The sequence below is a fragment of the Pelodiscus sinensis genome, chromosome 1, assembly GCF_049634645.1.
Source record: "Pelodiscus sinensis isolate JC-2024 chromosome 1, ASM4963464v1, whole genome shotgun sequence".
Taxonomy (NCBI): Eukaryota; Metazoa; Chordata; order Testudines; family Trionychidae; genus Pelodiscus; species Pelodiscus sinensis.
Window position 1 is genome coordinate 88,565,385 of NC_134711.1, and position 23,273 is coordinate 88,588,657.

The window sequence follows — 23,273 nt, forward strand, 5'->3', positions numbered from 1 at the left end:
AAGGCAGATTTTGATAAGCTCAGAGAACTTGTAGGTAAGGTCCCATGGGAAGCAAGACTGAAGGGAAAAACAACTGAGGAGAGTTGGAAGTATTTCAAAGGGACGTTGTTAAGGGCCCAAAAGCAAACAATTCCGCTGTGTAGGAAAGATAGAAAATATGGCAAAAGACCAGCTTGGCTTAACAAGGAGATCTTGCATGATCTCAAAATAAAAAAGGAGTCATATAAAAAATGGAAACTAGGACAACTAACAAAGGATGAATATAGGCAAGCAACACGGGAATGCAGGGGCAAGATTAGAAAGGCAAAGGCACAAAATGAGATCAAACTAGCTACAGGCATAAAGGGAAACAAGAAGACCTTTTATAAATACATTAAAAGCAAGAGGAAGACCAAGGACAGGGTAGGCCCACTGCTTAGTGAGGAGGGAGAAGCAGTAACAGGGAACTTGGAAATGGCGGAGATGCTCAATGACTTCTTTGTTTCGGACTTCACCGAGAAGTCTGGAGGTGTGCCTAACGTAGTGAATACAAGCAGAGAGAGGGTAAGTTTAGAAGATAGGATACACAAAGAACAAGTTAAAAATCACTTAGGAAAGTTAGATGTCAGCAAGTCACCAGGTCCTGATGAAATGCATCCCAGGATACTCAAGGAGCTGATAGAGGAGGTATCTGAGCCTTTAGCTATGATCCTTGAAAAATCATGGCAGACAGGGGAGATTCCAGAAGACTGGAAAAGGGCAAATATTGTGCCCATCTATAAAAAGGGGAATAAGAACAACCCAGGAAACTATAGACCGGTCAGTTTAACGTCTGTCCCAGGGAAGATAATGGAGCAGGTAATTAAGGAAATCATATGCAACCACTTGGAAGGTAATAAAGTGATAGGGAATAGCCAGCATGGGTTTGTGAAGAACAAGTCATGCCAAACTAATCTGATAGCTTTCTTTGATAAGATAACGAGCCTTGTGGATAAGGGAGAAGCGGTGGATGTTATATACCTAGACTTTATTAAGGCATTTGATACGGTCTCGCATGATATTCTTATTGATAAACTAGGCAAATATAACTTAGATAGGGCCACGATAAGGTGGGTGCATAATTGGCTGGATAACCGTAGTCAGAGAGTTGTTGTTAACGGTTCTAAATCCTGCTGGAAAGGGATAACAAGTGGAGTTCCTCAAGGGTCTGTTCTGGGACCCGTACTGTTCAATATCTTCATCAACGATGTAGATATTGGGATAGAGAGTACGCTTATTAAGTTTGCAGATGATACCAAACTGGGTGGGGTTGCAACTTCTTTGGAGGATAGGGACATAATTCAAAATGACCTTAGCAAGTTAGAGAAATGGTCAGAGGTAAACAGGATGAAGTTTAATAAAGAGAAATGCAAAGTGCTCCACTTAGGAAGGAACAATCAGTTCCATACATACAAGATGGGAAGCGACTGTCTAGGAAGGAGCATGGCGGAAAGGGATCTAGGGGTCATAGTGGACCACAAGTTGAATATGAGTCAACAGTGTGATGCTGTTGCAAAAAAAGCAAATATGATTCTAGGTTGTATCAACAGGTGTGTTGTAAGCAAAACTCGTGAAGTCATTCTGCCGCTCTACTCTGCACTAGTTAGGCCTCAGCTGGAGTACTGTGTCCAGTTCTGGGCGCCACATTTCAAGAAAGATGTGGAGAAATTGGAAAGGGTACAGAGAAGAGCGACAAGAATGATTAAAGGTTTAGAGAACATGACCTATGAAGCCAGGCTTCATGAACTGGGCTTGTTTAGTTTGGAAAAAAGAAGATTAAGGGGGGACATGATAGCGGTTTTCAAATATCTAAAAGGGTGTCACAAGGAGGAAGGCGAAAATTTGTTCCTCTTGGTTTCTGAGGACAGGACAAGGAGTAATGGGCTTAAAGTGCAGCAGGGGAGGTTTAGATTGGACATTAGGAAAAAATTCCTAACTGTCAGGGTGGTCAAATATTGGAATAAATTGCCAAGGGAGGTGGTGGAATCTCCTTCTCTGGAGATATTTAAGAACAGGTTAGATAGACATCTGTCAGGGATGGTGTAGACGGAGCTTGATCCTGCCTTGAGGGTGGGGGGCTGGACTCGATGACCTCTCGAGGTCCCTTCCAGTCCTATGATTCTATGATTCTATGAATGCATGTTCGCTCTGTGTTTCCTGCTGCGAGATGGTCTTGTGGGTTTAGCCTGATGGTTTTTAATATGTAGATCTAAATTTTCAAGTGTCTCCTAATTCTGGGTACCCGACAATGAAGGGGACACATTGAAAATGCGGTCCTACTCCTACCTAAAGATAACACCCTCTCTCTGTAGCCACCGCTGCCCTCAGCTGTCATTTAGCCTCTACTGTTCTTGTTCTTCTGAAAAGAGATTGAGACTGTGATTAGAGCAGGGGTGTGAGAATCCAGAAATCCAGCTTCTATTCCTTGCTCATTCACTGACTCTGGGCAAGTCACTTAACCTTTCAGTGCTTCTTCTTCCATCTCTAAGGGGTCACACACTTTGTAGCTTGCATAGGCTCAGCTCACTGCACCCCAGTAACTCCTTGTATCTGTATCTTCCCCCCACAGACTCCCTGTGTCACCCTCTGATCCCCCCTCTATTTCAGGGACTTTCCTTACCCTCCATGGCTACACTGGAGAGCAATTGCTCAGCTGTACCAGTGCAGCTACACCACTGGGCGATCTCCCTTAGAGCCACTGTGTGCCAACAGGAGAGAGCTCCCTTGTCAACATAATGACTCCACTCCCTGCCCCCAGAAAGCCATGGTAGCTATGTTGGCAGGAGACGCTCCACCACTGACATAGAGCTGTCCACACTGGGGCTTATGTTGGTGTAACTTCTGTCAGGAGAAAGTGTTTTTCACACCCCAGAGACGCATGAGTTATCCCAATATGCATGGCTGTGAAGACAGTATTCCCCTTTTTTTCTCTTTTTCACACTGCACTGGGGCAATGGACAGAGCTGAGAGGAGGGGTATGGTTATGCTGGGAGGGGTTAATGGCTGCCATCAGCTAACACAGAGGTTGCTTTTGGTTTTTCTCTTTTTCAACCAAGTCAATAGGATTGTGTGGTCATTGATGCCTAGAACACGCCCAGGGGCAGCCCGTCCATATAGGCGAACTAGGTGGTCACCTAGGGCACCAAGTAAAATGGGGCGCCAAATGGTGGCGCAATATCATTGAGGAGTTTGGAGGTGGGGGTGCCGATTGCGTGGTTCGCCTACGGTGCCAGTTGCTGGCAGCTAATCTAGGGCCGCCCCTGAACATGCCCTGTTATATGCAGTGTTGTTTTAGCCATGTTACCCTCAGGCTATGATGGAGACAACGTGAGGAGTTGGTCCAATAACAGATATTACCTCATCTGCTTCTCTCTCTAGCAAATTCCTGACACTTGGAAAGCAATTGAATGCAGTAATCCAAATTATCATGATATAGATAGACAGACAGACAGACAGAGAGGTTCAACACTGGGGGCGTTGCAAGCTCAGCTAAAAATGGGGCTAACAGGACTCACCTCACAGGGATGTCTTAAGGCTTCCTTAGGGCATGTCTACACTAGGGAGTTATTGTGAAATAACCCCTATTTCAAAATAACAAGGTGAGTGTCCACACTACCAAGCCTGTCATTTCAAAATAAAGGGCTTGTTATTTTGAAATAATAACTCCCGCTTGTGAAGAGGAATAAACTTATTTCAAAATAGTTATTTCAGGAGTTATTATTTTGAAATAGCTTATTTCGAAATAACTTGGTAGTGTGGAGATAGCCTTAATGTTTGCAAAGCACCTCTGGTGGACCTGAAGTGCCCTGCTGAGTGCCTCAGATGAACGTGAAAATGGAAGTGCAGGGTGTTGTCATTTATTCCCCACCTGCCAACGCGTCTCTCTCAGCCCACACAGCCAGGCAAAGGCACACGGATTTCTCAGATCTGAGCTTGTCCAGGCCCTCCTCATCTCTCTGGGTAACAGTAACCTCTTTCTCCCTGGCCAGCCTGACACCTACATTGTGCCCTTCTGGCCCAATCCAAGACATAGCCACTCTCATCATCTGACCTCAGTACCATCAGCCCTAGAAATGACTGCCCCTCTCACCTACATCTCAGAGTTTCTTCCACACCATCCCCTATACAAGGAACGCCCGCCATGAGCCAGGTCCACAAAACCACTATCTTCTCATGTATAGTGCTCCTGGACATCCACTGGCTGTGTCTAGACTGGCCGGTTTTTCCGGAAAATCAGCCGCTTTTCCGGAAAAACTTGCCAGCTGTCTACACTGGCCTTTGAATTTCCGCAAAAGCACTGACGATCTCATGTAAGATTGTCAGTATTTTTGCGGAAATACTATGCTGCTCCCGTTCGGGCAAAAGTCCTTTTGCGCAAAACTTTTGCGCAAATGGCAATCGGGGCTTTTTTGCGGAAAAGCACGTCTAGATTGGCACGGACGCTTTTCTGCAAAAAATGCTTTTGCGGAAAAGCGTCCGTGCCAATCTAGACGCTCTGTTCCGAAAATGCTTTTAACGGAAAACTTTTCCGTTAAAAGCATTTCCAGAAAATCATGCCAGTCTAGACGTAGCCACTATGTCTGCTATGCCTACAAAGAAAGAAGCTAATGTCTACACTGCAGACTTTTTTTTGGAAAAGTGGCCATTTTTCTGAAAAAACTTCAATTATGTCCACTCTGCAATCGCGTTCTTCTAAAAGAGAATCGAAAGAACAGAGGGGTTTTTCCGACATTGGTAATCCTCTTTCTACGAGGAAGAAGTCTTTTTCTGAAAGAGCTCTTTTGTAAAAAGGGGTGTGTAGACGGGGAAGAGGGAGTTCTTTTGAAAGAAAGGAAAGAGGAAAAAGCACAGGTGTCCTGGTGGCCACTCCATCCATAGTAATCACAGCTTCCATTCAAGAGACCGTCCATTCAGTATGGACGCTATCTTTTCTAAAAGCAGATCACTTTTTCGATGCGCTTTTATAGTGTGAACACTCTCTTTTGAAAGAAGACTTTTTTCAGAAGATCTCTTCCGGAAAAGCTTCTTCAGAAAGAAGCCTACAGTCTAGACATAGCCTAACTGACACAATCTCTCTCCCCCACATGTTCCGCGGAAGAGAGCTTGGTAATAGAGAAGTCCCTTCCTGGGTTTCATTTCATCTCCTGTTCTTTTCTTTTATTGGTTGGAAAAAACTCTGTTTGGGATAGTAAATCATCTGCTTTTCTGAATCACTGATTTGTCGCATGGTAAACTGCTCACATACATGGTGAGAAGGAGGCTGAATGTGGGCACGAAGGGGTATTTGCACACTGAAACTGGAACTGGGAATTGGTATGGGAGGAATGCATAAGGGTTGGATTTGGAAGGGAAGCTGACATGGGGGAATTTGGTTTGTTTATTTTAAAAAACAACTGTAATGATTCTTGTAAGCCAGCGAGGGGCAATCTAGGCTACAGAGTGGACCTTATGAGCAACCCTTCTTCATCACAACGGGCTGCAAAATTGTCATAACCAGGGCTTGACAAACGGCAGCGAAAACCGCTCGCCAGCCCTGCACTGTGCATGCGCAAGAGCCGCATTGAGCATGCACACACCACCAATGAACGGGCCGCGTGGCTGAAATCTACTCACCCATGGGCGAGTAGATTGTATAGTTTGTTGAGCCCTGGTCATAACCAAGACAATCTCCTGGGACAGGGTAATTTTGCTAACTTCACTTGCGTACCTAGAATTTGCAGGGTGTGCAGATTGAACCATAGCAGTGCTTTGACTAAGTGCAGAAGGAGCACGTGGTTCTCACTAGGCATGTAAAAGAGTAGCCAGATAGTCGACTACCCAATAAGCCTGGCCTTATCGGGTAGTCAACTTGACTATTTGCATCCCCCCTCCCTCCCGCACTGCCTCTATATCAGAGGTTGCAAGGGTGCAGGAAGCAGAAGCTGGTGCTGGAGGGGAGCCAGCTTAAAAGGAGCCAGCTTAAAACCGTCTCTGCAGTGTGGGGAGGGACAGATAGGGGAGGCAGAGGTGCAGCGGTCAGATCCGGCACAAGCAGCACTGGTAGCTCTTGCTACATTTCAAAGGCAGAGGCCCAGTGGGGATAGCGAGCACCCCCTCCCCTATCTCAACTAATTGAGTAGTTGATGGAAATTCCATCGACTCCTCAATTAGCTGGTTAATCAAAATATTAACATCCCTGGTTCTCACAGTCAGTGTTGTGTGCAATCAGCATACACCTTGCTTCATGTGCCCTTGCTTTACGTGTGTGTCACTTTTGTAATGGATGCAGGGAAAAAAAAACTGCATGAATGGAAACCAGCAGAATCTGGCAACCCTGCATGTGGACAACAGTAAACAAAATATCTTGCAGGCCAAACAAAACCCTGATGGGCTGTATGCGGCCTGTGGGTCACAGGTTGCCCACCTCTGTTGCAAACTGTTGTCCTATCCCACGCTGCTTACATTGTTTGTATAGTTTTGGACTGCTAACTTTTCAGGGAAGGGAGAGTGTTTTCCTTTGCAAAGCACCCAGCACATTGCAGGTACTACTGCAATCTAAATAAATGACAGATTATTCTCTAAAATCAATTCCTCCCATCTCTTGTTTCCCCTGCTCTCCTCTGCCCGGCTACACCCCAGAAAGTTGGCAATCCAAAGTCACAGGTGAGCAGTTTTGTGGTATGACTACTGCTTGGCATGTTGCAGTCACTACTTCTGGAAGAGGAGTTATCTGGCGCCCACACACCATGACATTGGGCCAGAGGCACCAACAACCAACATCATGCAGCAAAAATCAATTTACAGGATAGGAAGGAGTCATGGATAGCCAGGCAGGAATGGATCAAGACAGAGATGATCTGGGAGGAAGAGATGGTCTTTCCCTAATATCTAAGGTTAGTTTGGGATGATTTGTTCTTGATGACTCCTTTAGATGCTTACAAACTTATTGTTAAATAATTTGTTCCAGTATCTTGCCAAGTATTGAAGGTAGGCTGATTGCTCTGTAATTCCTTGGTCCTCTTTGCTCCCCCTTTTAAAAGACAGGAACTATGTTTTCCCTTTCCTTGTCTTCTGGACCTCACCCATCTTCCAGGAGTTAAAAATAATTCCAAGATTGGTTGGGTTAGGACCCGAAGATGCATTTCAGAAGGCTCTACTGCCTTAAATACATCTAACTCATCTTTTACCTATTCTTTCCCTAATTTGGCTTGGATGCCTTTCCCCTTGTCATTAATATTAAAGACATATCTGGTCATACCATGACCCTGTACACATCTCAGCTTTTTTGATGCCACCATTTGTTAGCTTTTCCTTCATCACTAAGTAGAGGGCCAACACTTTTCTTTGTCTTTCTTTTAGGCTATGTCTACACTGGCAGCTTCTTGCGCAAGAACAGTTGTTCTTGCACAAAATCTTGCCTGCTGTCTACACTGCACGCGTGTTCTTGTGCAAGTAAATTTACAGTATAGCGTTGTAAAACAGGGCTTCTTCCGGAAGAGTTATTCCTCTCCCCACGAGGAATAAGCCCTTTTGCGCAAGAGCTCTTCCACAAAAGGGCAGTGTAGACAAGCAACATGAATTTCTTGAGCAAGAAGCCCCTATGGTTAAAATTGGCTATCAGAGCTTTCTTGCGCAAGAGAGCGTCCACACTGCCATGGATGCTCTTGCGCAAAAGCACATGCCAGTGTAGATGTGCTCTTGTGGAAGACTTTTTGCGCAAGAACTCTTCTGCAAAACAGTTCTTGCGCAAGAAGCTGCCAGTGTATACGTAGCCTTAGTGTATTTAAAGAATCTCTTTAAATACATAAAGACCTTTTATGTTCTTTGCTAAGTGTAAGTTATTTTGTGCCTTAGCCTTTTGTCCTTACATGCTTATGCTATTATTTTGTACTACTCCTCAGCAATTTGTCCATGTTTCCACATTTTGTAGGGTTTTATTTTGATTTTCAATTTATTAAAGAGCTTTTTATTAGGGCTGTTGATTAATCACAGCTAACTCACCCGAATAACTCAAAAAGTTAATTGTGATTAGAAAAATTAATCATGATTAATCATAGTTTTAATAGCACTGTTAAACAACAGAATGCCAATGAAGTTTATTAAATATTTTGGATGTTATTCTACATATTCAAATATATTGATTTCAATTACAACACAGAATACAAAGTGCATAGTGCTCACTTTGTATTATTATTTTGGATTACCAATATTTGCACTATAAAAATTATAAAGAAAAGAAATAGTACTTTTAATTCTCCTCATACAAGTACTTCAGTGCAATATCTTTGTTGAAAAAGTGCAACTTACAAATGCAGATTTTTGTTGTTACATAACTGCACTCCAAAACCAAATCATGTCAAACTTTAGAGCCTACAAGTCAACTCAGTCCTACTTCCTATTCAACTAAGATAAACAAGTTTGTTTACATTTGTGGGAGATAATGATGTCCATTTCTTATTTAAAATGTCATCTGAAAGAGAGAAAAGGAATCTTCATGGCACTTTTGAAGCTGACATTGCAAGATATTTATGTGCTAGACACGCTAAACATTTGTATGCCCCTTCATGTCTTGGCCATCATTCCAGAGGGCATGCTTCCATGCTGATGATGCTTGTTAAAAAATAGTGCATCAATTAAATTTGTGACTGAACTCCTTGCAGAAGAACTGTATGTCTCCTGTTCTGTTTTACCTGCATTCTGCCATATATTTCATGTTATAACAGTCTTGAATGATGACCCAGCATGTTACTTATTTTAAGAACTTCTTCACTGCAGATTTGACAAAATGCAAAAAAGGTACCAATGTGAGATTTCTAAAGACAGCTACAGCACTCGACCAAAGGTACAAGAAGTCTTAAAAAAGCAACACTCTGATGCAGCAACTAAAAATGAAAATCAACTTTCTGCTGGTGGCATCCGACTCAGATGATGAAAATGAACATGTGGTGGATTGCACTACTTTGGATCATTATCAAGCCGGACCTGTCATCATCATGGACACATGTCCTCTGGAAGGGTGGTTGAGGTATGAAGGGACATATGAATCTTCAGCATATTTGGCACATAAATATGTTAAGATGTTGGCTACCACATGGCCATGCAAACACCTGTTGTCACTTTCAGGTGACATTCTAAACAAGAAGCAAGCAGTATTATGTCCTGCAAATGTAAACAAACTTGTTTATCTGAGAAATAGGCTGAACAAGAAGTAGGACTGAGTGGACTGATATAAACTCTACAGCTTCTGCTTGTTTTATTTTGGAATGCAGTTGTTTTTGTGCATAATTCTACATTTATGGTTCAACTTTTATGATAAAAAGATTACACTACAGTATTTGTATTAGGTGCATTGAAAATGTGATTTCTTTTGTTCTTACAGTACAAATATTTGTAGTAAAAATAAATATAAAGTGAGCACTGTACACTTTGTGTTCTGTGTTGTAACTGAAATAAAAATATTTGAAAATGCAGAAATCTTCCACAAATATTTTAATAAATGGCATTATATTATTGTTTAACAGTGCAAATAATTTCAATTTTTTAAAAAATTGCTGACAGCCTGACTTCTTACAATTCTTCATACCTTTCCTTTTCATTGGGTAGTTTGCAATTTTGCCTTTAATATTGTTTCTTCTAAATATTGCCAGCTCTCTTCAACTCCTTTTTCCCTTGGAAGTTTCCCATGGGACCTTAATTACCAGTTCTCTGAGTTTGTTAAAGGCTTCTTTTTTGAAGTCCATTGTCTTTATCCTGCTCCTCTCACTCATTCCTTTCCTTAGAATAATGAAATCTCTCATTTCATGATCTCTGTCACCCAAATTGCCTTTCATCTTCAGAATCACTACTAATCTGTGATAGAAATGTAGCCGTGTTAGTCTGGGTGTTCTTTCTAATTCTTCCCACATATGTGCAGAATGAATTTTGATGTGTGTACCAATAGGGAGGTGATATGTCACACATCACCTTCATATTGGCACGTATAACAAAATTCATGTGCTGGGGGAGGGCTGAGGGAGTATGGGAGGGGGCTCAGGCCTGGGCAGAGGTTACTGTGAAGGCTCCAGCAGGGGCATGGACTCTTGGGTGGGGCCAGAAATGAGAGGGTTAGAGCTGGAGCAGAGGATTGGGGTTGGGGAGTGAGGGCTCCATCTCGGGGTGTGAGCTCTGGGGAGGGGCCAGGGATGTTGGGTTTGGAGTGCAGGCTGCCCCAGGGCTATGGTGGGTAGAAAGGATTCCCTCTAGCTCTCTCTCCTCATAGCAGCACCTGGGTTGCAGAGAGGGAGGGGGAGGAGAGGGACCTCTCCCACTACAGCAGCTCCGGGGCTGGAGCCATGGGATAGGGTTCTCCCTGCCCCCCAGCCACAGCAAGTCAGCGGCTGAGCTAGGTTGGGATTGGGGAAGAGTGCCTGTCCCTCAGGCCACAGCAGGTCCACCTGGGCTGGAGTCCCTGAGTGCCTGTGTGGTGCTTAATAGGCAGCCACACAGCTTATAGAGAACCTAGCTACCAATTCCTCCTTGGTCAGAATCTAGAGACCATCCCTGACAAGTGTTTGTTTAACCTGCTCTTTAAAAAAATCTCCAGCGATGGAGATTCCCCAACCTCCCTAAGCAATTTATTCCAGTGCGTAACCACCCTGACAGTTAGGAAGTTTTCCTAATGTTCAGCCTACACCACTGTTGCGGCAGTTTAAACCCATTGCTTCTAGTCCTATTCTCAGAGGTTAAGGAGAACAATTTTTCTCCCTCCTCCTTGTAAACCACCTTTTATGAACTTGAAAGCTGCTATCATGTCCCCTCTCAGTCTTCTCTTTTCCAGACTAAACAAATCCAATTTTTTTCAGTCTTCCTTCATGGTGAAAGAGCTGTCTGGATACAAGTGTCATGATAATAACATCACAGAACAGTTGAAATATTCTGTTGTTTAATTTTTAAATTCATTAAGGTCAGCTTCTACTTAGCACTGATTGAAACATCTCTTCTCGAGCGAAGCGACTCCTCCTCTTTGTTTTGCAGCGAAACAGTGTGACACTTGGAACATTTCAGCTATGTCATATTACAGCCTGCCTGTTGCCATGCATGTTGCTGCCGACATGTAATGACAGAATGTAAAAATAATAAAAATATAAAAACAGAGAAATTTGGAAACAAAATTTCTCTCATACATGACTTTTCAAAGCCACCCACTTAGCCAGTGCCAAAGGGCCACATAGCCTCCTACAGCTTTGGTGGGGTGAGGAGCCCACAGATTTGGTGGATCCAAGCTCCTTCAATCCTTGTCTACAGAGGAAGGACTGTCAGGAAGAAATCACCTTTCCTTGCTTTTCTAAACGGAGGAGGAGCAACTCTGCAGCATCCAACATTACTCCACTATGGGGGGTGGACAGGAGACTGGATGGGACCACTGGTCTGATGGAGCCCAGCAATTCTCAGCTCCTTCTACAAAAGGGAGGCTGCAGCAGCCCCCGGGGTAAGGCAATAGCAGCTGAGCTCTTTGCAGCTACCCACGTCACAACTAGTTTGTGATTTTTATGCTGACACAGCCTCCCTCAAGGCTGCTGTTGTCTTTTTCCAGCTTTCTCAAAGCTGCTGCCAGCCAGGAAAGTCCAGACATCAGATGAAACATGCCAAGCTCAACCAGCCAGCTCTCCCACGCCTATTGCTTAGCCTGCTACCCTTTCTCCTTGGTATCTCGGTCCTGGGCACCTGGGCAGCTCTGCCAATGCCTTTCTGTCCTGATCCAGACACTCCCCCATATCGTGTTGCTGTCACAAAGCACTGCCAATGCACCTTGTTCCTGAGCTACAGCAAGAGACTAGAAATCCCTGCTAACTGGGCTTGTCCTAGGTCGAGTCAATACAGTGGTCTTAGTTCACTATGGATTAAGCTACAGAGAACTAAGGCCACTTTCCTTCTGAATGAGAACATCTGCACAGTAGCTAAACGCACCTGAACTAATGCACTTTAACTTCACCTCTTGTGTTAGTTCTCCTTAGCTTCCCTGAGTGTCCCTGTGTAAACAAGCCTTGAGACACAAGCCGGGGCCAGGGTGGCTTTCAGGAGTTCCCTTGGCTTCCCAACAAAGTGGAAGTTGGGTCTGTTCTTTTCTGGAACTCAAGGGGGAAAAGAGAGTTCTTTTCTGGAACGCTCATTTAATTGGTAGCAAAGTGTAGGCTTAGAAGAGACTAAAGATACAGGTTGACTGTGTTTTACACCCTTTTATCTAATGCTTTGTTCCATGCACTAATACAAATAGAAAGACAAGGTGGGTGAGCCTGTTGGTGGGAGAGGCCTAATAAACACCGTTGTTGTTAGAAGGCCGTTGGTCCCTGTAACAAGGGAAGAGATGCAGGTGTCCAGTCAGACCTGCAGGGCGATGTGTGTTGTACCCAGATCCCCAGTACAAGAGTGGGAGAACTGTGAGATGCCATTCAAAGCTAGGTATGGGCAAAAGGTCAAACACCTGAGAGGGGGCCGAACACCTTAGCGCAGTGGTCCCCAATGCTGTGCCTGCAGGTGCCATGGCACCCACCAGGGCATTTATGTGAGCCCGCCTAGTGACCAGGGCCGGCCCGAGCCATTCTTGGGCCCCGGACGCCCGGTGCATGCGCCTCACCCTGGGCACGTGGCGCATGCGCCGTGCAGCCCCCAGGCACACGGAGCATGCGCGGAGCACGTGCAGTGCTGCTCCCGGGCGCCCAGCAGCCCCAAAAGGTTGGGGACCACTGCCTTAGCGAGTCCAGAAAGGGAACTATGCCACTTAAAACACATTGTGATCTACAGCTGAAAAGCCCTGTGTAAGTGCTAATAATGAATTATAATAATAATGACAGCTACCATTCAGCATCATTAATATTCATTCACTTGCATGTCCATCACTCTTACATTTACAGCAGCCATTCAAAGCTGGCTATAGCTGCACAAACTCACTACACGCAGGCCACTGAACAGAGATCAGATGGTAAGGCCTTTCAGTCATCACTGCCTCAAGGGCAGATTAGAACCAGTAACCTAGATATGAAAGTCGCCTTCTCTCCTCCCTCCGCCTTCCTGTTCTTTGTCTGAATGGCATCATGTAGTGAGGAGTGGAAACATTCAACCACTATAGAGCCAGCCTCTAGGAACAACTGCTATTTAATACCCAGTCAATTCATCTATAGCCTTACCGGGTATCTCCTTCCATTTAATAAGGGCCTGATCCTGGTCTCATTTAGATCAATGGCAAAGCCCTCCACAGTCCAGATTGCACTACAGCCCCCTGGCACTGCTCTGACAATGCAATTACACATACACACACTGTAAGGTCCCTTTTACACTGCCAGGGTGGAGTAAAGAGATCTTAGTGGGCAAATCAGAATCCGGCACGCCACTCATTCCTGTACACCCCTGAAAAAGCAAGCGGCTATTGTTTAAGCCAAAACTCCACGTGGCTTGCAGACATGAACATCCGTTAATTCAGACCTAAAGAAATATCATGGTTAATCATTTTTCTCACTTGTCTAGACAAGATGCCTTTTCATTTTTATCTAGGTCCCAGAGTTACCAGGGGGCCATTTATTCCAGCATGTACGTCCATACAATACCACTAATGTATAGTGCAGGGCAATCCAGTCTAAATCCGTGCACAGCAACACTAGGAGGCCACAGGATCAGCTTGTCTCTTTCCCCACTAAAGAAAGGTTTTCTCAAATGGGGCAGAGAGACTTATACCAGCTCTTTGGGGCTGCTAAATTCTCCCCTGAGCCAGCCTTCCTCTAGTGCACCTGGGGAGCCCGCAGTCCATCTCTCTCCAATCTGAGTGAAATCTAGCATGCTGAAGCCTCACTAGAAAGGAGGCAGAACTATTAGGTCACCGCCCCCTCCCCAGCTGCAGCAGGGAGGTTTCTCTGTTCTCTAGGTTGGAATGGTTCAGTAGATGAGGAGATCCTATCCCTCCCCTGGAACGCTGCCCCCGGCGCTGACAGCTCTGACCTGAAGAAGAGCTCTGTGCATGCTCCACAGCTTGGCTCTCCCTCACCGGATGAAGTTGGTCCAGTACAAGAGGTTGCCCCACACACCTTGTCTCTCTAAGATCTCCCCCTTGAGACATTTCCACGGATCATGCCCTGCCCTGGCCTAGTCCTCAGGAGAAAGCCTTGCTGCCCTCTGCCCCCACATCAGCACACACCTCTCTTCCCCATGTGCCCAGCTCCCCAAGCCCTGAGCTGCACTTAGACTCTCATGTCCCAAAGGGTTTGTTGCACAGCTGGGCCCTGCGGCAGCCTGGAAGAGTGCCGTGCTCTGAGCCCCATAATCACGGGTTCCCAATCCCCCACCAGCCTGGGGGCCGGGAGCCGTGTCTGGCTTTGGTTCCTTGCCTGCCCACCGAGTCCCACTCAGGTGCCTGGGGTTTAGAACAGGACATTCCTATTGCCCAGCGCACAAGTGTCCGCGACTAACAAGGGCCAAGCCAGCTGCAAAAGAGCTTGTGGTTTCTCCCACCCCTGGCCCACCAGCCGGGGTTCTTTCCCTTCCCTCTTTGATGATGGCTGTCACTGTCCCCCGCACAACCACCCCACTCTTTCATGGATACCAGAATTTTGCCGTTAAGAGAAAAAGGCACCAAGGAAACATTCTGCCTCCTCTCCCCCGCCCTCGGAGCTGCACTGGCAAGTCCCCATTCGGGGTGTGTGTGTGTGTGTGTAGGGAGGGACCTGCCCACCACATCAGGGGATCCCTTCAGCATCCCTGAGCCCTGGCAAAGCCATGCGAGTGTGCAAGCATCAGCATGGACACCTACCTTTGAACATGAATTTTTCTTTGTCTCTGAATATGCTCCCAAGGGGTGGCTTTCCCCCTCACTTTCCTCTCCTGACACGGGTGCAGTGTGGCTTGGTCAGAGGTTTTGTTTTTTCTTTCTCCTCTCTCTTTTTCTCTCTCCTTCACTAGATGTTTCAGATAAGCAGGGATGCTGCTGCTGCTGCTGCCGCTGCCATGGTCAGATCATGTGACCTGCATATTAAACATCCCTGCAAAATCTCCCCCACGCTATCCCTCCCTCCCTTCCTTGGATCCAAGCTTCATCCAAGCTGCTGCAAGACTCTGACTGGATTGGTGGGCTGGGGAGGGTGTGCTTACTGCTGGGGAGGGGAGGTGCTGTGATGAATGGATTAGATGTGCCCTGAATATGCTCTTCCCCCCTCCCCACACACACACTGCTTCCCTCCTCGCCTTTTCTATTCCCAGGTGGCTTTCACATGCTGTCTGTGGAGCATCTCTACCCCGGCCACTTATGCAGAGAGATTTAACCCTTTGGCAGGCTGCTGAAGGGGTTTCACTAAGGAAGGACTGAGAGCAGGTTGGGGGATTTTAAGCATTTGGGGAGTGTCAACCCCTAGACCTGACTCCCAGCTCACCTACTCCAGGGAAAATCAGGAATCACGGTTTCTGGTTGTTGGCTAGAGGTGCAGAGATTGGGCCATTCTCCGTGTGGGGCAGGAGTGGAGAGAGAACCAATGTCTGTCGGCTAACGTCTGTGTGTCCGGCAGGGCAAGGAGAGATGTGTCTGTGTCACTGTGCACACACTGTGTATCTCTCCAGGTGCCTACAGGCATCTGTGTCTGTCTGGGTCTTTGTGCACATGTCACTGTGAATATATGCATGTGGCTGAAGATGGGTATCTGTGTGGATGTGACCAGCGTGCATCTCTGTGAGGGATGTTGGGTCTGGATCTCGGCTGTCTTCCTCCTGGTGTAATCCTGTGAAAAACTGGCCTGATTCTCTACTCTCCTGTGGTCTGTTTGCTCCTCCACTGACACACAAACCCATAGAGTGGCCAAAACCTGACACCCACCACCCCCTCTCGGGATGGGTATCAGCTGTGCGGCACAGAGCAGCAGAACAATTCTAAGCCACTGCTCCTTGCAGCTTCTGATGCAAGGAAGTGCCGGGGCAGAGATGAAGTGGGAGGGAGCCTGAGAACACTGCTTTCCCCCTATTCACAGCTACAGGGCCACGGGAAGCCCAAATATGAGTTAGAACAGCCCCGAGGCTGCTCTAAGCTACACTGGGGCTGCACAAATATGCACTGTAAGCACTCCCCTAGGGGCCAAGCATGGTGTTGTAGGCCCATCCCTGCCTCCGTTTCCCCTCATTCAAGTTTTCTGTCTCTCCCAAGAATTCATATGGCTCAGGCCCCTAGCTCAGGATTCCACCCCCTTCTGGGAAAACAAAAATCCCAAGCAAACTAAAGGTTCTTCCACTCTCTTGGGCTCCTCTTCAGCCCATCACTAAGCTCAGCTCCCAGTCCCTTCTCCTTCTGAGTTACCTGTAAGTCTCTCTGGCTGTGGGATAGAGCCCTGACTTCCAGCCTCCTTCCCTAGAGTCTCCCTCACAGACTCATTCCCTCTGGGCTACCTTTCTCTCTTCTTTGCTCGGCACTAGCTCTGAGGCCAGGCCAGAGTCGGCAGCCTTCGACACACGGCCCTTCACGGTAATCCGCTGGAGGGCAGCCAAACATTTTGTTTACATTGCCTTCCCTCAGGCACAGCCCCCTGCAGCTCCCATTGGCCAAGAATGGGCAACTGTGGCCACTGGGAGCTGTAGATGTCATGCCTGAGACTGTCACTGTAAAAAAATGTCTTGCAGCCCCCAGCAGATTACCCTGATGAGCCACATACTGGAGATTGCTGACCCCTGTTCTAGATCCTGCCACAGGAGCCCATCTTGCCCCCTATGTTTTCTCCAAAGGGAATTATCTCAGCTCTTTTATGAGGCCCAGGTATTTAAGGCAGCCATCTGATCCCAATTGGTCCAGCACCATTAGGCTTTTATGCAACCAATTAAGGCAGAGTGGGCTCTTTGACCAGGACTGGTTGGCCCTTGCTTCTTGTCCTTTAAAGGATCAGGCCGCCTGTCACAGAGGGTAAGAGGAAGTGCAAAGCTGGTATTGTTCCAGACTGGGCAGTGTCACACACAAGGATGGAGGAGCAGCACTGCAGGCCAGGGGGTGCAAAGTGGATTTAACACACTATCCAATCAGAAGGGCAGCACTGGTCACTGACTGTGCCCAGGAGCAAACAGCAGCACAAGAATGAGCCTTTTAAATAGCAGCTCAACATAGGGTTGCCAGACGGTTGAAACAAAATACCCAAACACCCCCCCACCCCAAAATCTTCTCCTAGGTCTATTGGTCTGCAGCCATTTTGTGCCGGCAGTCTTGGGGAACCAGGTAAGCATGGGGGTTGGGGCTAGGGTCGGGGGCCGGGGGAAGACTTGGGGGTGGGGGGAGGCCAGGCGCTGAGTGTTTGTAGGGTTGCCAGGTGCCCGCCATTTTCGCCTCTTGGCCGGGGAAAAATTCAGAAAATCCTGGACGTTTTAGGTGTCCAGTATTCTCTGAATTTTTTTACCGGACAGGAGGTGAAAATACTGGACTGTCCAGGTGAATACTGGACACCTGGCAACCCTAGCTCAACAGTACAAATTTAGAGACAAACTGCAAATCAAATCTCTAAATTCCACTTTGGGACTATGAAGCTTGTCCATCTTATTTGTGATGCACCTGGCAACACAGTATCTAGGCCCCACAGACAAGATTAAGGAAACCGGTGTTCATCTGGCAGGGCCGTACCTTCCATTCCTCCTATGATCTGTGCCACTTTCTTATGTGGGATTATCCTGCTGTTTATCTGCAAGGGAAGCACTGCCAAGCTCTGCTCAGCCACCACTGAGCCGGGGGGTAGTCTGCTCAGAGAGGAGTTTGAAACCTAGCCACAAAGGCTTAGCGTGATCTCTAGTGGCACGGAATCCCACAGCCTTCCACTGAGAATGCCCCAGACCTCCCCTGCGGCTCCATCAGCTTCAATGTCGCCAACACTTGCAGCTGCCCGATGTGTTGAGACAGGAATTTGGAGATAGCTCAGGCCTAGACCATGGAGGACTACAGAGAATTCTCCTGTTTGGCTAAAGGAGGCATTCAGTGCATTGCCACCTAAAAAGAACCAGCTGTATTTTCACTTCAGATCCCCACAGTCCTAATCACAATAGCAAGATCCTGCACTGCTGCGACTTCCCTGTCTGTGTAGTCCGGCTGGAGCACAGTGCTGGCCCAGGGGGGTAACAGTCAGAACTGGCAAGGTTTGGGGGGTTTATGAAGTTTTTGAAAACCTCCTTCTTTAAAACGTAGAAATGAAAAAGAAAATTCAATCCCACTTCTAAACAATTGCTAGATGTTTTCTTCAATTATTACCTAGTCTAATAGGTCGCCCTAGGATAGCTTGTTAGATTAGATAATCATCTCTAATAACATCTTCTGATGTACATGTAAGCATCTATTGTACACAGATGTCTGCATCATGCTTACATGTATTAACCATCTATTAACTCTTTCCATACTATTTGTAAATGATGAACCATTATGATTATGAAGTGTGACTGAAAATAAGAAGGAAAATTACCACTATCACCCCCAGTTAGTGTAATGCTCCATCAGGACTGGTTGATGGCAGGAATTTCAACACATGAAACAGCACAATGGGAGAATAGGACCACATGAAAGATGAAACCTCAGAGCTAAACCCTCATGCCTGTTTCTACCTTCATGCATCAGCATGTTTCAGGACAAGACCCCAAACTCAACCCAGTCCAGCTGCCCTCTTCGACTTACATGTTGGCCCAACTGTGTCCATCACAGGAGACAAGATGGTATCTGCAGCAGAGAGTCGGCCCCCCAGAACCATCCCTTCAGCACACATCTCTGGAACGGGACATGGCATGTTCCCACATCCAAGTCGCCCTTGCAGAATTCCCGTACCAAGTGGGTCACTGAATCTCTTGGTAGCCACCTGGCACTCTTGACCAGCTGCTGTCATGGATGTGTCCATGGGATGTTTCCCCCTCCCTTGGGGATGTGGCAGAGGAGGAAATAAGGTAGCATGGGCCAAGCATCTCTGGAAATCTGGACCTGAGGGAGGCAATGTGGTGGGCATTTCTGATCCTGGATATGCAGCACTGATTTGTCCATCATGCCAGGTATTTGTTTGCTCCTCCATGCAGCCCAGAGGCACTCTTGGGAGCCAGGCTTGTACTCCAGGCGACGGCGGCAGATTTGACAAGGTCAGCTCCCCTCCTCCTGGTCCTTCCTTTACCAGCGGCGCCTGGAGCTGCTCTCTCCTTGAAGAACCTAACGGGAGCAGTTGTCGGTGAGGTGGCGGTGCAGAGCCACTCCGGCGGAGGGTCAGTGAGATGGCGCTCAGCTTCCTTGGTGCCAAACCATTGGCCGCAGCCCACGGAAGGGATCTGGATGCAGGAGAAAGAGGGCACGGGATGGGCAGCCCAGTGCTGCTCAGCTCCCTCAGGCCTGCAAGCCTAGAGTTAGGCCTGGTGCTCACGCTCCCCTTTGCAGGTGGAATCTGCCTTGCAGAGTCCTGGCTGAAGGAATCAGGGTGGGTTTCCTTTCTCAGCCTGGGGCTGGGTGGGGCCAGTGCTCCGCCTCCCATGTGCCGTGCCGATAAACCTGGGATACGGCTGGGGCCGGTGCCAGCTCCCAGGGTTGGAATACATCTGCGGCTCCTGTGAGGGGAAGGAGCGAAGTCTTTGTCCATCCTATACACTTGGTACCTTTATGCTTCCTAAAGAAACAAATTCAAAGGGAGCATCAACTCTTCACCTGCATGGCTTAGTGCTGGCAGACACGCTTGGATTTGCTGGGCAGTGACATCACAGGTTTCCCCATGTGCTGTGCCCTGCCAATGTTCCTCAGCCATGCCCTGGCAGATACCAAATACAAGGTCTGTCAATCCACATGCTTCTGCACATACACGAATCCCCAGTTGGGGCCAGAAAGAATTCCCCCCCCACCACCCACCATAATTGTTCTATGGGGAGGAGCTGTTTGCCTTTCTCTGCCATGCCCTGCATCCTGAATACCGGTCAGGTGCTGTAGTTCCTAGGACAGTGGTCACCAACCAGTAGATTGGGATCTACCAGTAGATCTTGGAGCCTCTGACAGGTGATCTTGACTGGTTTGGCCAAGAGACTGTCAAGTGCAGGCACTTCAGCTGCCCCTCCATCCATGAGGGGGTGCTGATGTCAGGGTGTCCCTCCTTCCCCTACTCCTGTATCCTATTTCCACACAGAGAGAAGGGGAAAGAGGGAACTTGGCAATGCAAATCTCTGTCACGCTAACACACTGGCTGCATTTTGGAAAAGGGATGCAAATTAGACGTATCGCAATTGCTAATGAAGCGGGGATTTAAATCTCCCCCGCTTCATTAGCATAAAAATGGCTGCCACTTTTTTTCAGCATGGAGCTTTGCCGGAAAAGAGCGCCAGTCTAGACGCGGATCTTTCAGAAAATAAAGCCTTTTCCGAAAGATCCCTTATCCCTCTTAAAATAAGGGATAAGGGATCTTTCGGAAAAGGCTTTATTTTCCGAAAGATCCCCGTCTAGACTGGCGCTTTTTTCCGGCAAAGCTCCGAGCCGAAAAAAAGCGGCAGCCATTTTTATGCTAATGAAGCAGGGGAGATTTAAATCCCCGCTTCATTAGCAATTGCGATACGTCTAATTTGCATCCCTTTTCTGAAAAAGGGATGCAATCTAGACGTAGCCACTGTGTTTGGGTCTGTCACTCTCACAAACACACTGTCCTTCACTTGCAACTCCCGACCCAATACATACGTGCGGGGTTGTTGTTACTCCTTTTACTGCTTGCAAAATATTTTATTTTTGGTTTTTGACTCACCTGTCCATTTCATAATTTTCATTTCTATCTTGCGCTTAAATTTAATTTTTTGAGTAGTGAGTTCTAAAATGCCTAACCTGTCGTGACTGGAGTAATTATCCCCATGATAATTGCTGCTCCTGGAAGTGGCTGGCATGTCCCTGCAGCCCCTGAGAAAAGCAAAGCAGGGGGTCTCCACATGCTGTCCTTGCCTGCAGACATCACTCTTGCAGCTCCCATTAATCAATAATGGGGAAGCATGGCAAGTTGAAGCTGTGGGCTCTGTGCCTGTAGATGAGGGGCAGCACATGGCACCATGGAGCCATTGCTGTACATGCCATCTGCTTTCAGGAGTGGTGCAAGGTCAGGGCAGGAGTAAGCCTGCCTTAACCCCACTGCTCTACCACCCAGAAGCCATCTCAGTTAAATGGTGCCCAGCCAGAGCCTGCTTCTTGAACCCCTGTCCCAGCCCTGAACTTCCTCCTACACCCAACCTCCTATGCCAGACATGAGTCCCTCTGCACCCAAACTCCTTCCCAGGCTTGCACACTGAAACCCCTCCTGGACCCCAATACCCCACCCTGGGCTGAGCCCGGAGCTCCTCCCACACTCCAAACCCCTTGGCCCAAGACCAGAGCCTGCATCCCCAACCCTTTACCCCAGCCTGGTGAAAGTGAGTGAGGATGGGAGAGGAAGAGGGATGGAGTGAGCAGAGTGAGGCCTCAGAGAAGGGATAGAGGAGGGGCAGGGCCTCAAAGAAGGGGCGGGAAGGAAATGGGGCAAGGGTACTTGGGTTTGAGGTAGATCTTACATTGCACTTAAATAGAAAAAGTGATCATGTGGTTAAAAAGGTTGGAGTTCCCTGTCCTAAGATAAGTCAAAATCAGCTCACAGAAGACTCAGATTTGCCCAGTACATTGCCCTCTTCATCTGACTCTCTGATAAAGAAGGGGAAATTTAGGAGCTTACCTGGTTCTTCAAGAGCAGCAACTGAGGGTAAATTGTTAGCTGGGACCAAGCAGCTGATGTTTCAGATCCCTCAGCTGGTGAAAGGGATATTCCACATTTCTCAGAGGGGGCAGCCTGGGGCCAAATTCCCCCAGCCTGTGGTTAATCAGGCTGGGAGGCTTTATACACAGTGGCGTTTAGCAGGAGCATCGATCACAAAATATCCAGATCTCCTGGCTTCTGTCCCGGGGACACAGCCACACAAAATGCACCAGAGCCTTTCCTCCTGCCATCCATCCTTCCTGATTTCTCTCCTTCTCTTTCTACAGTGTAGGAAGTTTTTCTCAGCTTTGTTAAAAGTAAGTGGGAGAGAAAGAGACTTGGAGAGCTTGGGGAGGGACACAGCTGGCCCCAACAGACAGAGGGAGTGGGCAGAGAGTGAATGAGAGCACTCATAAAAAGCCAGGCTAGGAACTGAAAAACAAGGACAAGGGAATCAAAAGAACCTTGAGGCACATGAGAATATTCATGGCTGGCATTTCCACATAGAATATTTCATCTGCAGGATTACTCCCTTACTCCCTGATACAATGCAGCCAAGTCTGGGGAGGAGCAGTTAGAGTAGATTGAAACAGGAAGGGGAGCTCCAGCCAAGAAGGAGAGGGACCAGTCTGAGGATGCTGCTCCAACAAGACAAGGAGAGAAGGGGGAGCTGTGTTTCCGCTACATCCTTCCCACCCAGCAGTCTCTCACACCTTAACTTCTGCTGGGAAGGAATGTGGCAGTCATTCTGAGCCAGTCACTGCACAATTTTAGGATAACTGTGTTCACCTGACACCAAAGGAGGCTTTTAGACCAGAGGAATGCACTGATCAAAGTTAGGACATACCTGGGATGTCAGGGTTAACACCTCCGTCTTACAAATTTTACCACAGAATCTTTAAACAGAATGAGTGTGTCAGTGCCCTGGTTTAGGTCTGAAAACCAGGACCTCCTTCAGCACAGTGCTCTCTAGCAACACACTGGGGCATTGCAAAAGTATTAACTCGCCTGCAGCACCTTTGCTTCCTCTGGTCTGTCAGCGTTCCTGAAAAGTCCCAATAATTTTCCACAAAGTCAGGAGCTAGGCGGGGGGGGGGGGGGGGGGGGGGGAGAGGGAGGGGGAGGATGCGGGAGAACAGGGGAGGGGAAGACTGGCAACGCCTGAGGCATGGTAGGTTAGGACAGAGATACACTGGCAGAACCGTGTGAACTGGGCATCCCCAGGACTGGGATAACATAGGCTATGTCTACATTGCCCAGCTATTTCAAATAGCTTATTTTGAAATAGCATGCCTACACTGCAGGGAAGCCTCAAAATTAGTGTAAGGCAGGCTTCTCTAATGTAGATGTACTATATCAATTTAGAGCCCCAGGAGGCACTGGGGAGGAATAGCTTAGAATGGCCCTGGTGAGGGGCTATTTTGAAATAGCAGCAGTGGAGCATCTACAAACGCTTTATTTCAAAATAGCTATTTTGGAATAGGCATTATTCCTCGTAGAATGAGGTTTACAGATTTTGGAATAAGCCTTCTGTTATTTCAAAATTATTTTGAAATAACATAACTGCTGTGTTGACGCTCGTATTGTTAT

The 23,273-nt window shown here is 47.3% G+C and overlaps 1 protein-coding gene across 7 annotated transcripts in view; it reads right to left on the reverse strand.

The window, feature by feature from the left end:
- The window catches only part of SEPTIN3 (septin 3), a 34,651-nt gene extending 12,665 nt beyond the window's left edge, over nt 1-21,986 (reverse strand). For 3 of the 7 annotated variants that reach the window (XM_075935775.1, XM_075935777.1, XM_075935772.1), the window contains exons 1-2: nt 21,663-21,986; nt 18,638-19,601 (exon numbers count right to left, since the gene is read on the reverse strand). In XM_075935775.1, coding sequence (XP_075791890.1) covers nt 18,638-19,574 — 937 coding nt within the window. In that variant the 5' untranslated portion in view covers nt 19,575-19,601; nt 21,663-21,986. Of the gene's footprint in view, nt 1-14,773; nt 14,998-18,637; nt 19,740-21,662 lie in introns of those variants that run through there. The other 4 variants (XM_075935783.1, XM_075935781.1, XM_075935780.1 and 1 more) reach the window with 3 other exon arrangements.
- Between the last annotated feature and the right edge of the window lie 1,287 nt (nt 21,987-23,273).